Source organism: Pomacea canaliculata, linkage group LG11 (assembly GCF_003073045.1).
Source record: "Pomacea canaliculata isolate SZHN2017 linkage group LG11, ASM307304v1, whole genome shotgun sequence".
Lineage (NCBI taxonomy): Eukaryota > Metazoa > Mollusca > Gastropoda > Architaenioglossa > Ampullariidae > Pomacea > Pomacea canaliculata.
The window spans coordinates 4,570,656-4,594,180 of record NC_037600.1 but is presented as its reverse complement, the minus strand read 5'-3'; the positions used below and the strand labels follow the sequence as shown (position 1 = coordinate 4,594,180).

The 23,525-nt window shown below is 38.6% G+C and overlaps 2 protein-coding genes across 2 annotated transcripts; both read left to right on the top strand.

Moving 5' to 3' along the window:
• The first annotated feature begins 10 nt into the window (after positions 1-10).
• On the top strand, positions 11-14,611 carry LOC112575554 (vacuolar protein sorting-associated protein 52 homolog). Its single transcript, XM_025257491.1, is given in 21 exon segments — positions 11-77; positions 491-566; positions 899-951; positions 2,041-2,116; positions 2,532-2,599; positions 3,262-3,375; positions 3,930-3,991; positions 4,842-4,992; positions 5,375-5,475; positions 5,801-5,933; positions 7,283-7,300; positions 9,074-9,131; positions 9,952-10,085; positions 10,347-10,502; positions 10,713-10,831; positions 11,283-11,406; positions 11,875-11,932; positions 11,935-12,077; positions 12,842-13,019; positions 13,421-13,539; positions 13,846-14,611. Coding segments are annotated over 21 exon segments (2,145 nt in total). The 5' UTR covers positions 11-20; the 3' UTR covers positions 13,993-14,611.
• A 1,237-nt stretch (positions 14,612-15,848) lies between these two features.
• On the top strand, positions 15,849-22,206 carry LOC112576327 (mucin-2-like). Its single transcript, XM_025258686.1, has 7 exons — positions 15,849-16,150; positions 17,009-17,056; positions 17,730-17,806; positions 18,293-18,364; positions 19,014-19,134; positions 19,446-20,774; positions 21,947-22,206. Exons 1-6 carry the CDS (start codon positions 16,117-16,119, stop codon positions 20,447-20,449), a joined length of 1,356 nt encoding a protein of 451 aa, XP_025114471.1. The 5' UTR covers positions 15,849-16,116; the 3' UTR covers positions 20,450-20,774; positions 21,947-22,206.
• Positions 22,207-23,525: the final 1,319 nt, after the last annotated feature.

Sequence of the window (23,525 nt, the reverse complement as noted above, 5' to 3'; positions counted from 1 at the left end):
GCTCAATCCACGATGCAAACATGGCTACCTCCGTAGCAGAAGACATATCCCTGCCCTGTTCTAAAAGCTTTCAGAGTGTAACCAAGCAAACTATTATTTTATTTAAATGAAACAACAAGTTATAAAGGAGTTTAAAGCTAATCTAATTCGTTCTGTTTAACACTTTAAGGACAGATTTCGAATTGTATATAAAGCATTCGTGTTTAACATTGGATCATCAGCTTAGTACTTCTGTACTTTTTGTATTTTTCATACAGCATCAGTAGAAAGCATTTCTTTTTCTGTGAAAGTTTGTGCTATAAATGTTACAGTCAAAGGATATTTAGCAGCAAATGATCAGTACATTTATACTTGTTTTCAAGGGTGTAGTTAAAGATTTTCACTAGGTTTTCAACCCATTACTCTGACCGAACATCCATAGAATAGTAGAAAACGATTTTACAATCCACACTAGTTTTTGTTTCTACAAACAGTTATTTATTTCTCTTAGACCATAGAAGAGAGCATACTGCAACTTGGGGAGCTGGATCTTACATCTGAAGATTTTCTGTTGGATGAAGTTGACTGTAAGTTGTATGTAACTAGAATAAATAAACATCAAGCCAAGGAAAGCATCTTTTATGATCGATACAGCCAACATGAGAATTTCAGAGGAAGCAAAGCATTTTTAGAAATATATAAATCAATGTATAGCACATTTTATAACCATTTTACATAGGTAAAGAATACTAATATTTTGCAGCTGAACTTGGGATTTGTGGGGGGGGGGAGGGGGAGAAGTGTTATTGCTATCTCCACCCACCCCACAAATTACTTTAACTTAGTGCTTGCTTCATTTCCATGACCACTGAAACATGACCAGCTTTTTTGGTAATGTATTCACCATTTGATTTTTCAGCACACATTCAACAAAATCTTGAAGATGAAATTGTAAAGGAGGCTTTGAATAAGGTATATTGTGTTTGTGATAGCTTGCTGTAGGATTTATATTTGATAAAGTCAGTGTATTTTATGACACAATTTCATATTTATATTGTACATTTTACTAATTTCAACTAATACTTATACTATTAAAGGTATACAAATATTTGCTGGTCATAAAAAATGAATCGAATGAGAAAAGTGAGACAATCTTGCAGATAAGTAGCCATAATAAGGTAATTATAACTTTCAGACATAATGTCTTATTTTTCAAAAATTAAGTGCATGAGAATATTACTCGTTACATTTACATTTACATTTTCTAGAAATGTGGTCTATAAAATTAAAAATTAGAGATAGCTGCTTGATGTTTTCTTTTAAATAGTCTGAAAATACAAAAATAATTTTCGAAAGAATTAACGAATATATTCAATATGAAAGATCAAATATCGAGTTTTATAAAGACTCTACTAGTCATGAAAATTGGATCCTTGGGAGGATGAATATAATGATTAGTAATCATAATTACCTTTTTACTTTTAAGCAGTTTTATTTGTAAATATGGCCGAACTTTATAAGTCGAAGCTTCAAGGGACCGATAAAAAAAAAATGAAGTTAGGGAAGGTTCAAGTTAAGGAAGTTCGTTGAAAAAAGAACATTTTTCACTGTGGACTTATCTTTATTTCTGCATGTGCTTATGCATCATTGTCCCCAGAAAAATGGTATGTTAAGGACGTCTGACGACAACTTCTCTTCATTTCTTTTAAAATAAAGACTTGATGACAGACAGTGGATCAAAAATGTTCATGGGTACATCTTCATGCAGCTTGCTCAATGAGCAAATGCCATTCAGCATGGTTCTTTGCCTCCTGTAGGGTTGGAAGGAGTATATGATTTTACACTTTCCGATCTATTTTCAAATGGTTTCCACATGCTGACAAACTTAAAATTATTCCAGTTGTGGAAGAGTTTGGCTAGACCGATTCAAGCTACAAAAGTTGAATATGCATTGCTTTAATGGAAAACCAGCCAATAGATGTTTATAATTCGAGGTAGAATTTTTAGTTGCGGTAGGTCGATTTACAGGTTCGACTGTACTAATTATAATGTACTTTACAGGGTGTCGACTTGCGTCAGTATTCCAAACAGGTAGAACGAGAACTCTTGGAAGTGGAAAATGCCTCAATCCAGGACTGTATCCTTTTGCATTATTATTAATTTGGTTTTGAGATTTTTCATTATCCAAATTTGAAGTGAAAGGCATTTCTGTTAAGAGGTGCATTTTGTGAGAAGCTTGGCTAGCCTTCATTGCATCTCTTAAAGCCATTAAGAATTGCTTCAGAAAACGGAGATATTTGTGTTAGCACATTTATTTTTAAATGTCTGAAGTTGAAACTTGTAAAGTGAATATATTTAGTGATTTTTGTTTCCATAATAAAGTTATTTGTTTCTTCATGCACCCAGTGGTGTGAAGTAGGCTATAAGTTCCCTCTAGGAAGACCAACCTATAGTTTGGTTTCACTCTGTTCCTTTCACACCCTGATTTCTGCTCTGATATAATTAGTAGTGAGTTCACAGGATAATCACATAGTTCTTTATCCATATACAAGATATCAAGGAGAGCCAGAACATAGCCAGCCTACATAGCCAAATAGCAGCTTGTGATGGAATCTTAGAGGTAAGCATAAGAAATATCATATTATACTGGGATTAGACCTTACTGTAACTTTTTGGTCCTTGACATTTTCCCACAGTATAATTTGAATAACTATTGACACTGTCTGTCTAGGTTAATGAAGAAACATTCTGAGAAACAAGCGTAATTATGACTTTTTAAGCATCTAACGGCTTTGGAAAGGATGATATTCTAATTTGTATCACTATTCTGGCTCATAATGATAATAATATCCTTCAGGAGTATTATCAAAAGCTGTGGCAACGACCTAATTTAAAACCTTTTGCAGGGCTTGAGATGTAGATGTGTCTTAAAGTCCAGTGAGTTTGTATGCTGAATAATGATTCTTTTGGACAGATTTTTGCAGGATTGTCGTACAAGCAAAATTGTCTGTTGGTGAGGATTTAGGAGAGCTTTCTCTTTAGAGGTGTATTCCACACCCCCACCCTTTACCATTTAATCTCTCTTCTCCGTACTTCTGTTACAAAAAAATAAAGGGTCATAGGTTGTTAGCACAGGTCAAAGTGACATAGGTGACACAGATCAAGTTAGCAACAACTGGAATTAAACCCCATTTTTACAACAAAAAAACCCCAGCTAACCTAAGCAGGCAGAGAGAGTACAGTCATTGCCTTTTTGTTATTCTCAATTCATTTTGTATAAAGCGAATGGAGCAGATGTTGAATGGCTTCCAAAGTGACTTAAGCAGCATCTCCACAGAAATACAGTCTCTGCAGGACCAGTCCATTGCCATGAACATCAAACTGAAGAACAGGCAGGTACTGTCACTTGCATTTCCCAGTGTCTCAGATATAGCTTCATCATGAATAAAAATACAGACATAGCTTTTTTTGATGTATTTTTAATGGGCTGCTGACCCAGATCACGTGATTCTGCCAATTCTCATTCTTGCATGAGAAACCAGTCATGTGTGTTTGCATTTACACTATGTTTGATCTGCCCAGTATTGATCAAATTATTCTTCTAAACATATTTTTTAATATTTAAAAATATAAAAAAATTATGTTAAAAATAAATGGTAAAGTTAAACTGTAAAATGCAACTTTTTTCTTTTTTTTCACGTGTTTGACCTTCTTGCAACTTGAAGGGTTAGCCAGAGGTATGCTCATTAATATTGAGATAATTTTTTTTTAAATGTCTGAACATTCTAGCAAGCATTGGTCGTAAAGTGGGGGAAAATGTTTGAACACAGTATTTTTATATTACATTAATGGGTAGGGCTAACTGGAGGGCTGGAGCTCTTTTCACCATTCAGTTTGTCTCTTTCATGCAAGTGAACAGGTAGCTTAAGCTTTGTGAACTGATCTTTCAGGCTATCCGAGGAGAACTCAGCCAATATGTTGATGAGATGGTTATACCAGAATCAATGATAAGGTAAGACACCATTTTATTACCGCACATAGTTGTTGTAATAATGACAATGTAAGACACTGTTTTACTCCCACACATAAGTATTATGATGGTGATAACATAAGACAATGTTTTATTATGACACACACATAGTTGTTGTTAACAATCTGCATTGTCTGAGATGATTTTGTACATCATGTCAGACCAACATTCAAACTTGTAGTTCATAAATTTTTTAATGTGGGGGAGGGGAAAAGGTTGGGTAGAGGGATTCCAGTGCATGAACACATAATCAATGGGAGAGAAGTATGCAGATCAACCACTAATAAAGTAAGTGCTTACCTTAAATTTAAATGTTTCAATTGTCTGAAGTTGCATGAAAATATGTTTCCAGTGAGTGTCTTATCATTCAATATGGATAAATTGACTCAACTGAACTGTAGTTATGAAGACGTTTGCATCTGTAGGTGCAAACTGTGTAGAAAGAGTTAAGTATAAAATGCAATAAAGAAAGAGACATCAAATAATATTCATTTTCACAACTGAATGAATCACAGATGCAATTGAATTAGCTATGAGCCATGGTAAAATTGGCAAGTGGTTGAACAGGCAAATGGTTTAATCAGCTGGTGACATTTTAACACACCACTTATAAAATTCAGCCTTTGGAAGGTATACTTTTTAGCCGGGGAATCACTGAATCTTAGCTTCCTTTTATTTCAGCCTTCAACTACATTCAAATAAATTACTTGAATGAATTATTGAATAAAAGAATGAGTTTTGAATAAATGGGAATGAGAAAAAATGAAATAGTATTTAAATTTCTTTTTTTCCTTTATATATATATGAAACCTGTATTTGCTACCTCTGTTAGTCACATTCTAGAGACTCCAGTGACAGAGGATGAGTTCAAAGAGCAGCTGCACGAGCTCAATCACAAGATCAAATTTGTTAAGGAGCAGGCATTTAGAGATGCTCGTGCCTGTGGCGATGTCAAGGACATTCTGGAAAGGCTCAAAGTCAAGGTAACCATTCTTTGCTGCACACAGTAATGCATTTCGTTGGAAATAAAAATTATTCAAAAATCGCATTTTTCAAATTTTGGTAAATTTGTGTTTATTTAAATAATGAAATAAATACAAATATTTTTTAAATTATGTCAGAAATTATTTTGATGCGTGTCACTTCTAATGATAGACTAATTTTTGTGGTTGAGACTAGGGATTTAAATAAAAGCAGAAAGACTGATGATAAAACGAAAAGACGAAAAAACGTAAAAACAAAAACCCCAAAAAACCAAACAAGCAAACCAAAAAGAAAAAAAAAACAACAAAAAACCCACAAGAACGAAAACTTGCTTATTAGTAAAGGGAGATAAACGGAGAAGAGTGATTCTTTGTTCTTCAGGCTCTGGCAAAAATCAGGGAATTCCTGCTACAGAGAATCTATGCCTTCCGTAAACCTATGGCCAACTACCAGATTCCACAGAATACATTGCTGAAATTTAGGTAAGCGTATGTATCGATGTTTTGACTGCTTTGTTCATTATTTATGATCCTGGATCTAAAGTAGGCAAATTTTAGTGAAATATTTCTCAACAGAGGATTCTCAGCAGACATTATATGTGTTTGTTTTGATTCTATGCTGGTCACAGTTAAGATCAGAAAAACATTCTTGATTTTTAATAGAACCTTAAACTGAGTGCGAATCAAAAGACATCTGATAGTTAATTTATGTCAAAGACAGTGTGTACGCTAGTATGAGTATTTCATTGTTATTTAACAACACATTTGAAAAAATTGGATTTTGTAAACCTCTTTTTGTGTATTTCAGGATATTTAATGAGTTTTTAATGACCAATGAACGTCATGTTGCCAAAGAAGTGCGTGACGAGTATGTGGACACGATGAGCAAGGTCTATTATTCATATTTCAAGAGCTATTCAAGCAGGCTAATGAAACTCCAGGTACCATGTCTTGCTGTGTTATTAGTGTCTGTGCTGGTGTTTTTGTTTTCCTAGATGACGCTAGGTCATTACCTCTATGCTCACTGTTGCTGGGGACATCTTCCTATCATTAACGTAGTTTCTGAGTATTCTGATCCTGAGGGTGGAGAAGATAATTATGGTTAATGAAGATTTTCTTAACATTGCAATTGCTGTACCAGATGTGCTGTCGATGATTCATTAGGACTTCATTTTTTTTTCTAAGTTTTATCTCCCTTTTCCTCTGCTCTCTCATTCAGCTTTAGCATCTCTTTTTTCTCTCGTTCATTCTCCAGACGTGTGTGTGTGTGTATGCATGCACTCATGCCTGCACATGGGTGTTGTTTACATCTATACAGGCATAGTTGAATGAATGCACTATTATATATGCATATACAAGGGTATGCATATACAAGGGTATAATGCATACTATTAATGGTATATTTGTAAAAACGTTTGTCTGCTGATGCACATGTGTATATATGCATGCATGAATAGATATGTTTTATGCTTGCACATACAGCAATATACAATTAAATTTGCTTTTGCTGCTTAAGAAGTTATTACAGAGGAGGAAGGATGGGTCACACAAGTATACAAAACAGTGCCCACTAAACTAAAGGATGAATTTGTCATAAACACATATAAAATATTATTTGTATGGAAGAAGGAATATAAAAGCTCATTAAACCTGGCCCATGACGTTTAGTGCAAGATGTTAGATTAATGTACAGATCTGGCTTGTCACAACAAAGACAGTGAACACTTCTTTGGCTGTCTCCTTATTTATGTGGCACCTGTAAAAAGTTGTTACCCTGTTCATCTGAATAAGTTCACAGTCAGTAGTGCAATCCTTTTATTCTAGCAACAAATTGGGAATTATCTCCCTTTCCCACCACTAGTGAGCCCATTGAAGTCAAAAATTTTTCAAAGAATGATTAGAGTGTTTGAAAGAAAGTGAGTGCTCATTCAACAGTGTCCAGGAGGTTTAGTGTAAGATACATTTACTAGATGAATGTACAATATGTATTTTCATAACAGAGTGTACAGTAATGGATCTGTATCTCTTTTTTCTCAAACACACACACATTCTTGATTATATATCAAGACCTTGCTGGTAACATTTTCCTGTCAGTTTAACCCACATTGGATTTAAAGCATACCTTTATATAAAACACCATATTATTATGGAATGGACCGCCACAGACTGTCTTACTGTTAGAATAGGCTAAAAAGACAAGATTAATGACATTACCCGATTTCAGTTGCCCACCTCAGAAGCCGAAGAAGGGCTCCACTCAATTTTCCATTCCTGTTTCTCCCTTCAACAGAGGTCCCTTTTGAAGCTGGTAATAACTGACCTTTCATGCTTAAGATTACACTTTTTTTCTCCTTTGCTTAAATGAAAGATATTCTCTTGGGGAGCAAGGCTTCAATGGCATTGTCAAATTTTTTCAATTCAATTTGACCTGAATGCAAACATGGAATGCCAGTGAATTTGTGGCATGGTATTGTAAAAATATATGTATTATTGCATGATCTTTTTGCAGCTGTCATATTATGTTTGTTTTTTTTTTTGAATGTGTATTCATGTATATGGACAGGTATGTACTCTAGATCTGTGTGTAAGTGCATGCATGCGTCAGGGAATGAGAGAGAGGAGGAGAGATCATTGGTTCCTTTTTGTGCGGCATATAACCTCAGACCTTTTTACACATGTATGCATGATGCGCTGTGGAGGTGTTGGGAGATGGAAATGGTGGAAGGGCAGGGTTCAGGTGCACTGCTATGCTGAAGGGAGAAAGATAGTAAAACATATTTATCTTACTCACAGACAATGAAACCTACCTCGAATATTATATTGTTAGTTTTTATTTAAAATCATAGTTTGGTTTATGAGAATTTTTATGAAAACATATTTACTGTGCTTTCATTATATAAAATCAACATATTCTGGGTTGTTAGATTCCTATATTTATCTGTTTCAATTTCTTTTGTCATTCTGTTATAAAAGAAGTGGAGAAGGAAAAAGCAGTTGATTTACATGAACTTGTGATAAACATAAGAGTTGTTTATTTTCTGTAGCTGCTCTTGCTGAAACAAACATGAAAAAGCAAACAATAATGAAATGACTGACACTGAGACACAAGCTTACATATTTATGCAGATGCACTATTTCATGTAGACAGCTTTCACTAGGCAGGTTTGTACTATAAAATAGTTTATGGCTAGGTTACAATGCAAACTTTTATGAAGGATACATAGAGTGTATTAGCTATTTTTTTAGTCATTATGATGACAAAGATTATGCCTACTGTTGTGGTGAGAATTTTTATTGTAGAATTTATTTCCGTCTGGGGTCAATGTTAGATAACATTGATAATCATAGCGAATGGTATGTATGCAGCTTTGTTATTTGAAAAAAAAAGCATATATCAGACAATGAATCGGATAAAATACTGAGCGTAACATGTTACCTTAGCATGTTGTAAAAGATTCTTAAGTGAGGGAGTCAAGATGCTGTTTAAAATGTTTTCCTTTTATAGAAAACTACACAAGATTTAATTTCGTATTTTTTTTTTTTATTGTAATTCTTTAGTAAATCTGTTAGAATAGTACAATAACAGACTTAATTGTATCATTTGATAGGGGATTAACAAATTAATTTAACAGATAAAAATAATGCATTAAATTAAAAATTTATCTTTTGTGGTCGGGGCATTGAATTTGTGACTATTTGTAAGCATAGTCTAAATGCAGTTGTCTTTATCCATTTGTATTCTTTTGGAAGATAACACTCATTAGTAACTTCCCAAAATGCTTGTTTCTTGCTTTATTTTAAAGTTTTAAATTTAATTTGACACATTTTCATTTCTTTTGGTGGGTAAGGAATATCATATATAAGTTTGTTTTATTTTTTAAATAATTTTATCTGCAAGGTTCAATTAATTTTGGCACCTGTATTTTCATCTTCACTTGTGTATGAATTTAATCGAGCTGCATCAGAATTGCCTTCTGGGATAATTAAAGTCTTATCTTATCTTATCTTATCTTACCACTCTTAATCATGTGGTGTCATTCTGACGATCAGCAGCCTGTGTTTCTTCTCTGACATTTTGCAGTTTGAGGAAGTGGCTACAAGGGATGATCTCATGGGGGTTGAAGACACAGCAAAGAAAGATATCCTTGTCCCTTACAACTGTGATTTTGCTGAAGTAGCTTTGTGTAATGGCTCAAATATCAGTTTTGTTCTCTCATTATTTTTCAGTTAAATCAACATACACTGTAATTGTTATTCTCTTATCCATCATACAGCTTTTGCTGTGGGCTTAGGCCATAGGAGGCTTATTTGAGTAATTTTTGTAAACTTTCCTTTATAGATAACTTTTGAAAACCTGATTGTTTGGGTAAAATTGCTTTGCTAGATTGTGACAGGAAGAACTAAAACGATTTAAAGTATTTCTGAACATTTGAAGCATTAAGCATTAAAATATTTCTCATTATAGTAGCATACCTGCTGAAATTCAGACTTGTGTTCGCCTTACAAAATGGTTAGATAAACAACTTGTTATGATCACCCAGAACTGCAAATAATAATAATAAATGCAAAATTTGTAAAGTGTGTTCTCACACTCCAAAGGAGCATGCTTTTAGTGCCTAAGAACAAGAATGAGACATGGACAGCATACAAGAGACAGGAAACAACACATCAACTAAGAAAGAATAAATAACAGTACTAATGATGAATAAAAGCAAGTACAGAAAATGCAAAGAGGAACCAAATAACAAGAACTGAGAGTATCATGATAAAGATGAGCAAAAAGAACTAGCATGTGGGGAAAGGGTCAAATTAAGACGTTTTGTGTTTCTGTAGCTCCCCCAAAATGAGAGTTCTGAGAGTTTTACTAACAGAATCTTCAAGTGGCAGCTGTTCAAAAATGCCTGCGTCATTTTGTCTATAAAAAATATCATAGACTGGCAAAACCTTAACCCTGAGCAAGTTTTTTTTCGTCAAAACCACAACTAAAAAACAGGTCCACTGTCTTCACGCTAGGCAACCGTGGTGATGTGCTGACAACTGGCTTAGAGGAGCCAGTCATCATACCCCATGCTGCCGCCAAGAACGAAACAAGGGTAAGAGCAGGGAATTTTTAGATTCTGTTTGTAGAGCATTGATGACACATTGTGTAGTGCAATGACATCTTGGTGATTACTGCAAACTTATGTTTGCCAGTCTCGTTTTCTCTTACTAGTCTCATATCACCAGTAATAAGTTTGCAATTTTCTTTAGCTATGTCTGAATGTTGCTTTCAGCATTATTACCTATATTTATACTTGTTTTAGCTGTTGTTAGTATTTGTTTTAAGTTGTTCACTCAGTCTCATGGTCTTTCAGTACACATTCGAGATGCTGTTCCGAAGCCTGCACTTTGCACTGATGGACAACTGCTGCCGGGAGTACTTGTTCCTGTGTGATTTCTTCATCGTGTCTGGCACAGGCGCCCAGAGCCTCTTTGATGCTATTTTTGGGAAAACTCTCACCATGTTCATGGTATGCATATTGAAAGAAGAAAATCATTTTTGTTAGATCTGAGGTACAACATGCTGCAAATATTTTTTTCTTATCAACAGTTGTAAAATTCAAGGCACTTTGGTAGTTGCATTGTAACCATATAATTTTTACCTTCACAAATAAATGGAAAAAAATTTGAACTAAAAATATATTATATATATTATATAAAATATATCTTTTTTTGTGTAGAAACAAATGGAAGAGTATGTTGGTGACAGCTACGACTCCATTGCAATGTTCCTGTCAGTGCACATTGTTTATCGATACCGTGCCATCATGGCTAAAAGAGGAATACCTTGTCTGGACAGGTCAGTCTCCATTTATTGTCTCTGAGTTATTGGCTTCCTGTAAGAAGAAGGGAGGCAACTTTAATTTTCTGTGCTGCAGTTACAGTAGTTTTCCTTTTGGTGAGATGTGTCTAGAAACTTGAATAATTGGCATATAGTGTTCACTCTGTTTTGATTTTTTCCTGCCTGTGCTGTGCATGTGGACAATGTTCACAGTGGCCTTTCTCTCTTTTGCTTGTCATGTGACTGACATGCTTGAAAAGCAGAAGACATAAAATAAACAAGTGCTGAATTATACACTGACTAGTAGAATTAGAAAAAGAATCTCATCCAGTTTTCTGCCAACATTTTTCATGGCTAGCTCAACTGCCTGATATCTGGCTTCATATATTGGGAACGATTCTTGACAAGGAAAAATTAGTCGTTCAGCAGTAGCTGTGGAGCTTTCCTCATTGCTGTCTTTTTGACACAGATACTGGGAGGCACTGCTCAATACCATGTGGCCAAGGTTTGAGTACATCCTGCACCTCAACATACAGAGTGTCCGTGAGTGTGAGCCTCAAAAACTGGGACACATCGACTGTCGACCACACTATGTGAGTTCATTTGTACATGATGATAATGATTGTTTTGAAATGCACCCTGAGTGACCAAAAGATTAGGACAGCTTAGGTTAATAATCATTTCATTTTATTCCTGTGTGCATTTGCAGTTAAAATAGAAGATAATAGGACCACTTCTTCCAAAGTGTCGGCAGACTCATTTTTCACATCGAGTTGAGCGACACGTGCCTAAACAACAGAATAAAAAATTCAAAATTTATAAAAGACTATGTGCATAAAAATTGTATTTATGTATATTTATATAACAGAAATGAAACTTAATCCCTTGATTTTGGCACTAAAAAGGAGCCGGTCTGTAACTGCGCTATGGTGGCTTCACTGCTTTAGGAGGGGAGTTTAATTGTATAATTGTCAAGCTATCGGCAAATCACACCACTATGTGGGAAAAGGTAGGTCGGGGTCGGAAGCCAAACTGGACTTGGTGACATCTCTGTTTCTCAGATCACGCGACGCTACGCGGAGTTTTCGGCAGCCATTGTGGGCGTGGACCAGACGTTCCCAGCGAGCGGGTGGGGCGGGTGCTGGGCCAGCTGCAGGCTGAGGTGGAGAACTTCGTCCTCAAGATGGCTGCTCAGTTCCAGCAGCGGCGGGAGCAGCTCATTTTCCTTATCAATAACTACGATATGATGCTGGCCGTGCTAGTGGTAAGAAGTGGGCAGTCAGCTGTGGTCCCTGCTCCATCGGGAGACTACATCATTATGTCCTTAGGTGCAAAGACTGACGTACATACTTATATATAGAATACACAGCAGAATACCTACTTATGTACATATATATATATATGCGCGCGCGCGCACACACACACACACAGAGGCAGACATATATAAAAACAGATAAGCAGCCAGAGTCCGACCTAGAAACATACAAAGAACCACAAAACACAGACATGCTGACATAGGTAAGTGCGTTCCCACACACACGCACCCATCACGACTCATAACCGCGCTCACAGACGTACAAATAGGCGTATGGTTAAAAAGCGGCAAGACACTTCCTGACTGTGTGTGTGTTTTGTTTTTGTTTCTGGGTTGGGGGCAATTTCCTGTATGTTGTTGTCTTTGTAATTTATTTTATTTTTTATGATTAAAAACATTCAACTAATCAGTGATTGAGAATTTGATTGCACGTTTGCTTATAGAAATCATTAAAAGTGTGGTACAAAAGCCTCAGGAGCACACCACAGCTTGCAGAAAACAAGGGAAATTGAATAGAAATATTTCTTGAACGACCGAATAAACGTACAAGCAACAATCAGACGAATGAATGAAGGAATGACTGGAAAAAAATGAATCGACACATGAATGAACTAATAAAAGAAGATCCAGCATCCAGTCAGACTGCAATATTGTGGTGCTGTAAGAGCGTATGTCGGTGGTTGTGTAAAGTCTGCGGCTGTTCATTGTTATAGGAACGGACGTCGGAGGACTCCAAGGAGGCGGAGGTGATCCGCGACCTGCTGACTGCTCGGACAGGCGAGTACGTGGAGGAGGTGCTGGCCCCACACTTCGGCGGTATGATCACCTTCGTCAGAGACTGCGAAAACCTGGTGGACAAGGGGCAGTTGGACACATTCGCTAACCAAGAGAGTACGTGATACGTGTTTGTGTGTGAGTGAGAGAATGTGGGGATGTCTATAAAGTTGATAAACGGTCAATTTGGCCTTGGTATTGGTGAGACCATGACCTTGTCATAACGAGCCTAACATTGAAAGTGAGGGTAAAGCGACGTTCAAACATCCCAGAATTCACTTTGGTGTGGAGAAGTCGCCAGACCAAACTGTTGCGGAAATTTCCTAGTTTAAAGCTGAAGGTAAATTCGCCAAATTGGACACGGTAGTCTGGCGTAGACACCCTCGCTGGAACCATCGAATGTCATCGATGCATGTCTTTGTGCACCTGTGTGTCTGTATCTGTGTTTGTAGGGGTGAATTCTTTACATTTATAATGCAACATATGCAGTTGTTTATGGGATGTAATGTTTTTTGCAGAGCGTGTGCAGCAGATAATTCGGGGATTCAACAACGACTGGAAGAAGGCGCTTGAAACCATCAACCAGGAGGTGATGCGAGCCTTCACCAACTTCAAGAACGGCACACAGATACTACAGGTATGTCCTTACCCCACACATGTACAGTGTGTTCAATACACAGCTCTGGCGGGTCTCTTAGATCTTGGTGAAGAAAAGTGCAAACCCAGTCACAATGGACTTTTGTTGTCGAGTGATTCTTGGTGCGTGTGTGGGGAGAGAGAGAAAAAGAGAGTGAGTGCATGCCTGCGTGTGTGTATTTGTTTTGTGCGCGCGTGAGTGCATACCACTGGAGACATGATAATAGAATTACAGTTTAACAACTATGCTGAGCAGCAGTTAGGCGTTTTGATGTTTCCCGCGGCTTCAGACAGACGCTTGTTGCAGGGAGCCTTGACGCAGCTGATCCAGTATTACCACCGCTTCCAAAAAGTCATGTCCCAGGGACCCTTCCGCAGCATGCAGGTCCGCAACGAGCTCATCAATATTCATCACGTTATGGTGGAGGTCAAGCGGTACAAGCCAACCTTCTGACCCGACCCGCTTCACTTTGCAGCCTGCATCCAACCGTACTGTAATGGATCGTACTCATGTAGTCGTCAATCAACCATGCCTTGCCCTTCGACCTCAGCGCGCAGTTGCCGTTGAATGGTGCGCGATGTTTTGCTGACAGAACAGGTGGGAAATGTGATGGAGAGGAAGGGAAATCTGTGATCTTCTGCGGGAGCAGGAAATTGCATTCCTCAACAGGCCTAGCTGCCTTTGCTTTAGTGGCTGACTTCACTTTGGTGGTGATCAAAAGTGCTGTGCATCTCGTAACGATCCTTCGGTAAGGACGTTACAATGCGGCACAACTCTGGAAGATGTTTGAGTTACGGTCATTGTAAGGCGCTCTGTTTCCTTGCGCTTGCATGTGTGATATATATATATGGGTGTTTGTGTGTGTGTTCGCGCACGGATGAGGAAAGGTTTGGTAAAATTATTTATGCTTGCATGGAAATTATTATTAAGGGTATCCATGATGGTATCGACCAGAGAGCGTGCATGCGAAAAAGAGAGGGGAGAGTGTGTAGAAGCACCTTAACTGAGTGGGCACTACTACCTGTGCTCACAGTAAGGAAATAAAATATTAATAAAAATAATTCTATCCCCACGTCTTTTTTGCGCTTTACTTTCATCTTTGTTGCAGCGCAGTTACAGTTTTCAAATCTTTATTCTGGCTTGTCGGACTATTCAAGTATAAAAAAAAATTAGTGTCCTCTTGTGTAAAATATGATGGTTAGGATCTAAAAAGGTTAAACCTTCACCCACCCATTACCACACTCCACACACACACACGTACAGAGAGAGCCAGGAAAGGACACCCAAGGACAACAGCTGCTCGGAGTTTGTTTTGTACCGTACTCGCAATGTGTTGCGATCTTGAGAAACAGCGTCTGACTTTTATTTAGGATGTGTAACTAATACTTTTTACATCATTTTATTTTAATAATAAAACTAATTAGCCAAAACTAATAACAACTAATACACTAATAAGGCTGTAAAATTAGAAAGCTAATAGGTCTGGAAAAATGCTTGAAATTAAAGGATAACGACCAGTTACGATTTCTTTTGAAATAAAATGATTGCTGCAAAACAGTGTTGGCAGGACAGATGTACACAGGCAAACTTTGATAATGTCATCAGCCCCGAGTTTCGTGTTTGGCCGGATATAAAATTAGACAACCGCCTTTACCTCCTTCTCTCTTTTATTTGAGCCGTGGAAAACAACCTAATGTCAACTCATTAATCGTAGTAAGTTTTCTCTAAATTTCGGAAATCTCCAGCCGAGAGCTGATGTACCTCTCACCGCACAACGGAAGAACGCACACCCGGGGTGCTAGGCAGAGCGCGGACTGCAACACCTCCCTCTAGTGGAGAGGCATTCTGGGTTGCAGGGGGCGACTGACCAAGTGTGTGTCACGTGCGAAGGGTGGAGATTTGAAAGATAAGTAAATGAAGCCTTTTAGCCTATCCGAGTGGGATAAATCTGCTACCCGCAGATAGTGACCAAAGTTCTACCTCACGGCCTCTGTGTAGGTGTTCCAAAACAACCTTGATACCCTGGACACATTTCTTTGTAGTGGTAGTAGAGATGACCCTGGTGAAAAATATTAATGCGCAGTAGATGATGCGTACACTGTTTGCTTACAGGAACAGCTTTAACGGCAAATTCCTTTAAAAACAAGTATTGTATCATTCGCAGTTGATAAATTGCATTGTAGAATATTTGAGAATGTCTTTTAAGTTCTCGATAAAAGCACTTGACATTTTTAAGCCCTTATCAGCAGGAAATAATTCGTCATTCTGTGACAGCCTTTGAAAAGTTAAAGTCGTTAAAACCAGTACCTGACCATCCAAAAAGTACAGGCGGGGTTTGGGGAGTTGGATTCGTTGGTAGGCAGAATCAGGGAGGAGGTCTTCATTACGGAGACTAAAAATATCTCCAGAGATTTGCAGGTTACATTAGACTTGCGCGACAACAACTAATGAAAAAAGCAGAAACATTTTGTTTGAATTAATATCCTCTTGGGTCATAGCTTTTACGATTGCGCAGACGAGTGGATATTGTATCTAGCAGCCGGTAGGAGCGAAGGCTGCAAAGGTGTTCTCGTCGCCATGATGAAGTTCGCTACTTTCCTTGGAGTGTCTGGTAGGTCGGTATATTGTGTAGAATTTAGCTAACTGAAAAACAAACTAATGCTATAGGTAGTATAGGACTTGTGATAATAAAATCTGAAGTGGATAAATCTTTTTTGTATAAATAAATTTGGAACACAAGGAGGGAGAAGGGAAACATAATCCGTTTTTTTTCTCACTCATTCACTAATTCACCCACCAAACGACTTGTCCAATATTCCACTTATTCTCTCCGTCCCTCATTCACTAAAAATTATCTATAAATCAGAGAAGAAGATAACTTTCTCTCTTTCACACACCAGCCAGTAACATCACGACGACGACGATGATGACAGTGATGACGTTTAGCTCAGAATTACCTCGTTCTCATAACAGAAGGTGCACCATGCATGAGACAACAGTGAAGAATCAAACTAATAAGTATTAAATATAATATATAATCTTAGTGAGTCGAATAACAAGACGTAAGTGGGGTATAAATTCCAGGGAAGTTTTGAAATCATAGATATTAGCAAAGATTAGTAAATAAACATATCAAACAAAACAAAAGAGGAAAACATCTCTACTGGAAACGCTTTGAAGAGATGTTTTCAATGGCTTTTGTTAACAGAAACTGTACGAGATATAAAATAAATTTAACAACGGTCTGGTGGCGTTAAAGGTTTATGATCAGGTCGGACAGTCGTAGGACAAGGGGGTCAAATCTCGTTTCAGGCGATTGTATTTTTTTCTTTCGCTGTAGCATCCGTTTACAGGGCTAGATTGCTTTATGTGATAAAAGACTTATTAAACTTGGCGTACAACACTGCTAGCAATATCTCTGCTTGGCTCGTTTATGTAAACGCTATATTTTCTCCCCTTCTCCATTCAGGGTTACTTCTCATTGTCCAGGCGGCGCCACCACCATCGACAGGCGAAGGTAAGAGTCAGCTCATGCACGAACGAACGCACGCACGCACGCATTGATCCAACTCTCCTCTACAAGCTTTACCTTCCTGTCCGTGTGCACAGCCAGGAATATAACAGGGCGGCGAGGTATTCTGCACTCATTAGTCGCATGATGGCTGAAGCAGATCCTCTTTCCATAGTTCCTACATTTTGCTCGGTTTCTTTATCTTTCCATTAACCTGCATACGAAGCCTCTCCACTCAAACTTCCATAATGATTTTTTAAACACATTCAACGCTTGTTTATTTACGAAAAGCCCACCAACTGACCCATCTGTCGGGAATTAAAAAAAGGAGACGCACGCAAAAAGCTGAGCCCGAGAAAAGTGTCCCCAACACTTCACCCCTTCATAAAAGACACAAAATGCCAGGGGAAGTCCTTTAATTGAGTAATTAGAAACAAATAAAAACTTATTAAAGAAATTTATGAAGTGCTAAAATCGTACGAGCATTCTGAATTTTTCCTCCAAGTAGCTCGTTTATTCGTGCTTTGACTGGAACCCCATGGGACCAGCCACATGAATTGCCCTTACGACGATGAAAATGAATGATCGATGGCTATGCTAAATAAATGAATACAAAAATTATACCGAAGTTTTACCATAATTAAAAATGTATTACTATGTATGCTTCTTTGTCCTTTAGCTATGTTCTGCCATGTCTGTGTCGATGCCGTGGACAACAACGACTGCAATGCCACCAGTGTCTGCGATGACGAGCATGTAAGAAGTTTGCTGATGATACCGTCATCACAAAAGCATCTAAAGTAATATTATCTTGGAGGATAGCAGTGATCAGAGTAGATAAGAGTGCATGCGTTCACTTCCAGAAAAAAACGAAATGCACGCAAAACTTACCGCTAGACAAAGAGAAGGATGGATAGAGGGAGACAAATTTTGGAGGTAGATATCATCATTGCAGACAGAGCCACTACTTTGTTTATAAGAGGCTTTGTTGTCTTGCTTCGTAGCTTAAAGTGTGAAGCAAATATTTTCTAGTTCGAGGCTTTTCCTAGTCTGTGACCACTAAACTTCTTCCGACATTAAAATGGTTTACCAGGGACGCAATGGCGATGGAAGGGAAAGAATTGAATTTCGCCTTCCAAACGACGAACTTTAGACAGTATAAACCACTTCCACTTTCTGAGTCTGCGTACACTATGTTCTACGACTCTTTTAATTTTTCTCTTAATGTTCCCGTGTTTGCAGAGTTACTGTCTGACTGAGGTTCTATTCGATGATGGCGTCCTCACCATCCAAAAACGCTGCGCCAGAAAGCAGGTGAGTTGTACAGAGTACAAGTCTCTATGACCGCTTAATTGTTTGGCAGTGTTACATAATTCCGTTGAACTGCCAATGTACAGGTTACACCACACGATAGCTGTACACAACAGATGGCAAATGACACTAGAGAACACAGATTGTAGATAAGTTGTACATGACAAAGTACTAGACAAATACATTTGTACAAGGTACTACACAAATGCAACTTACAAGACAGTAGACAAATTTAGTTGCAGACGCTACACACGAATACTATCTTCAGTAGCCGAATAGTTTAAGCAGAAACATGAACAGTTACCCTAAGACCAGTGTTTCATAGCAGAGGCGGAGCACATTCAGATTTTATCGGCAAGCTTCTCTGGCTTAAATCGTTATTTTATCATCATTGATCCAACACATATTTTCCATTAAGATCTGTTACATCGATTGATTATCTCTTTTTTAGCCCCAAAAATTAAAAAAAAAAATTAAAGAAGACAAAAGCAAAACAAAAATCCCCCTTGATACTTTCTTTCCTTTCTTTTGAAAAGTTGTGCTATGGAACGAAGTAACCCACATTACTGACAAATGTCCGACGACCTTAACCTAAAAAACAAAACAAAAACAAACCCAAACAGATAATACCTCTTTCATTCGGCTGGATAAGGTTTGCTACAACATGATGGAGAACAATGCTGAAGGCTGTGAGCACCCGGATGAAAGGGTGGAAGGCTTGTGCTCATACTGCTGCTCATCCCGTGGGTGCAACGCCAGGCTTCCTCCATACGGTACCTGAGTAGGCTGTTTCTCATTTTAAAACTTTACACATTTTTGTAAGTGATGCCTCTACATTTTTAGCTTTTGAAAACATGCATTACTGTAAAATACATGGGCACAACATAAAGACGCCAGCTGAACAAACACAAACTGTTCCAATTTTATATCCGCCATTATTGTGAAATCTGAAGATCATGATCAAAGTAGTGAGGATATTATATATTTCCTGCATGTCTGCTTGCATGTTGTTTATTTGTCTGTTAGTTACTTATCCCTGTTACGATGATTTTACCTATGGTTCTAACCATTTCTTGTCAAACAGAAGAACTAGAGAGCCAGGTTATACCAGGGGCCGTTCCTCATCCGCCTCCAGGGGAGGTTAGAACTACGAGACCCAGGACGCAGGAGCATACACCAAAACCAGCCCACGAGCATGCAACAAAACCTACACCCCAGGAACACACCCCAAAGCCTAGAACCCAGGAACACACCACAAAACCTAGAACTCAGGAACACACCACAGGACCTAGAACTCAGGAACACACCACAAAACCTAGAACTCAGGAACACACGCCAAAGCCTAGAACCCAGGAGCAAACGCCAAAGCCTAGAACCCAGGAACACACCCTAAAGCCGAAAACCCAGGAACACACCCCAAAACCGAAAACCCAGGAACACACCCCAAAGCCTAGAACCCAGGAACACACCCCAAAGCCGAAAACCCAGGAACACACCCCAAAGCCTAGAACCCAGGAACACACCCCAAAGCCGAAAACCCAGGAACACACCCCAAAGCCGAAAACCCAGGAACACACCACAGAGCTTAGAAGTCAGGAACACACCACAGACCCTAGAACCCAGGAACACACCACAGAGCCTACAACTCAGGGGGACACTACTCACTCTTTCTCCCAGCAGCATGTATCTCAGATGGGAGTGACAAGCCCTACCAACACAATCCTGCACAGCGAAATAGTGTCGACTTCCCCACCAACTTCTGCCCCGGAGAAGGTTCCCCTTCCACAAGTTCACGTGGACGTTCACGTGCAGATCGACATCGGCAAACAGGGACAGGGGCAGACCACCTCGTGGCAAAGCCAAGTGACCCCCACCACAGAGAAACCCTGGTCGAGCTCGAAGGCTGGCTTCCTCGATACCCTGCAGACTACGACCCCTGATCCAAAATCTTCAACGTCACTTCCGTCGACGAGAGCCACGAGCTTGACGTCAAGGACCAGCAAGGTGATGTACGCTCAACCGACGGCGGCGCCGCACGCCATCCCCACGCCCGCGCCTCCTTTGCTGTCTTTTCATCATCACCCATGACGTCACCAAGTTTCTCTCCGACGACACACATCACCGCATCATCGTCGCAGGGGACGAACGAGGCCACTGCGCAGCCAACCGCGGCACCGACTCCAACAGGTCACGTGGCAAACTGCTGTTGCCCAGGGGGACAAGCGAAAGTTGGGATGGTAGATTCATCGCCCCTGCAGGGAAATCCCGTTGGCATCGCCAGCGACATCCTCAAGCTGCTGTTACCAGGTTCCACCCTGGACCTTCACATCCACATGGGCGGCGGACTCTCTGTCAAAAATGAAGATGAAGGAGGGAATCCGGTCGTCCATGATTATACTGTACAGGATAAACAGTTAAGTGTCACGAAGTTTGTTGCCAAGTAACAAAGGTCACATTACGCACGTCCTCAATTTTTTGTTTGTTTTGTTTATTTGTTTTCTCCATTTTTGTTTTTATTTTTTTCCCTACTATCGTCATTATTGTCCCCTTTTCTCTGGTTATTGATGTTAATTTTGTTGTTCTTATTTTTGTTGTTTTTGTTCCAGTTATGCTCCCTTCGTTTAATGTTGTTGTTCTTGTTTTTATGTTGTTGCTTTTTCTTTTTTCTTGTTTTTTTTATCTTGTTTGTGTTTTTGTTGCTAAGGTTTTTGTTGTCGTTGATCTTGTTGGCTTTTTACCTTCTTATTGTTGTTTTGTTGGTCTTGTGGTTTAATATGATCTTTTATATGATTCGTTGTTCTTCTTGGCTCTTACTATTTTATTTGCCCATGTTCTTGTTCATCTCGTTCTTTTTTCATTGCTCTTGTTCATGTCCTTCTCCTTGTTCTTTAATGTCACTGCGTCGACGCATCTGAAAACTTGCACGACAAATAACAATGGTCACACACACGAGCGAGGAAGGTAAAGTTTGTGATCGCTACTGTCATCAATCTTTCAGTGAATATTGGCACTACGAATGTTTTAAAGGTTCATTGTCCGGTTTGTTTTATTTCACATCCAAACACTGGAATTAAAAAAAAAAAAAACAACACTGCGACGACAACTCCAGTATATACTGAATTATATATTCAGTAATCAGAGCGAATCGCATACAAGGACCTATTGTCAAAGCTTGGTGCATCAGCTTTCCTCTTCTTCATCTGCCACTTTATCTTCTCTTTCTCCTCTCTCTTCACCATGTGTTTTTCTAAAACCTACGTGCATTAACTTTTTTCATTCTTTTGGCGCCTGAGGAAAAGTTTCTTTCTCAACATCTTTAACTTCACTGCAATCATCTTTAGTAGAGCAGACCACCAGGATGAGTTCAGTGCACCTGTTCTCATAGAGGTTTGGAACCTTCCTGGCCCCCTTCCGTTCTCGAGATGCAAGTTTACAAATATCAGTACATACAGAAAGTTACCGTTTCCGAGAAGAGGTTTATTCACTTAAGAGTCTGGGGATTAAGGGGACACCATCTTGCTCTGACCACCGCCCGGGCAAAGTTCTGCCTGACATTTTAATGTCTTTGCCGTTGTTTGTTTACAGGACTTTACCCGTTGAAGCTGCCTGAAGGAGCAGACGAGAGGTGTGAGGTCCTTGTAGCAGATGATGTCATGTAGATAAGTCCCATTGACCACCTTGTTTGGCATCGAGTGATGTAGCTTTCTTTAGAGACACCCAGGTGCTGGGTGTACAGTCAAGAGTAGCAGGCATATCGGCTTTCAAGCTTTACCAGTTCTGCCTTTTATGAACGGCTTCTAGAGATCTAGTAAAACGGCTATAAACTGATGTCTGAGTTTAGTGTTTCTAACACGTGTGTGTGTGAGAGAGAGAGAAGGAAAAAGATATACTGAGGAGAGGAGAAGCGCACCACAGGACCTATAAGCAGAATAACAAAAATTTATGAACCTCGGTAAGATGTAAATGGAAGGAGAAGAAGAAAGACAAAAGAAGCATAAAAAGAAAAAGAGAAAACATGATCAAAATAAAAATGAGTTGTTAAATTCAGGACATATCCCCCAAAAACCCAACACAAACGAAAAAGCTAACAAACCAGCAAGCAAATCAAGAAAATAAAAAAACCCTTTAAAACGACAAAGTAGGAAAATATCCTTAATTACCATCATAGAGTTTTGCGAATAATAATAATAATAATAATAATAATAATAATAATAATAATAATAATAATAATAATAATAATAATAATAATAATAATAATAATAATACCACTGCGGTAGTCCACATTTACAGGCAAACCATGGACAGGACATGTCTTTGAGTGAAGGTTCTCACGCTTCTGGCTTCTGGTTCTTGAGAGCCCGGTCTTTCTCTCTTTTTTTCTTAATATCATACTTGACGGATCATATAATATCTCATGCAATATTATGAAACATCGGCAGACAAACAATTTCATGAAAAAGGATTAATAAAGATTTTTTTGTATATTATTCGTATTTATGCCATAGTCAAGAAACATGTATGCCAGCAAGCAGATGAAACTGTCAACATCATGAAACAAGACAATGGATAAAGAGTTGTGAGCGGAAAGTACTCATAATTAAGCAAGATGTTTTTATAAGAAGTGAGTTTTGCTGGATTTGTCGACTTCCAGCTCAGACACATTTTGACAAGAAAGATGCAGAGAAAAATGCAAAAGAGAAGCAACAAGGACGGAGGTCAGTGGTGTGTTGCTAGTGGTCTCGCTTGATGGCCATACCTAGCAGTCTGTTAGTATGCTGCTTTACATTATTATCAGTTAACAAACAGGTGTTAGTCATCCACCTAAGGGTGTACTGTCCCCAGATAGTTAAGAGGATCTTATCCAGAAGTTTTGACAAACATATTTCGCCAAACCATTTCCCTTATCAAAACAGTTTTTTTAATGATTAAAGGCGCTGGCTAGTAACAGCCAGTCATATAGAGGATTGATATTCTTTTGTCCATGCCTAATAAAGGTTCGTGTTTCGGAAATTTCAGCTGAGTCTAAGAGCACTCTGGGTTGTCAGAGAAAAGAACATCAACTGTTCAGTCATAAAATGTTCGTACGCCCACGTGTTACCTGGACTACAGACAGATCAATCGTGTGCGCGGCTCACCTGCACAGGTTCCAGTGCAGATGATGATG

What these genes read in the sequence shown, in the direction of transcription:
- LOC112576327 (XM_025258686.1), top strand. Translation starts at nt 16,117, where the DNA reads ATGATGAAGTTCGCTACTTTCCTTGGAGTGTCTG. An exon ending in ACCACCATCGACAGGCGAAG is followed by an intron (nt 17,057 to 17,729) that starts GTAAGAGTCAGC and finishes TTTGTCCTTTAG; the next exon opens with CTATGTTCTGCCATGTCTGT. An exon ending in AACGCTGCGCCAGAAAGCAG is followed by an intron (nt 18,365 to 19,013) that starts GTGAGTTGTACA and finishes CGGCTGGATAAG; the next exon opens with GTTTGCTACAACATGATGGA.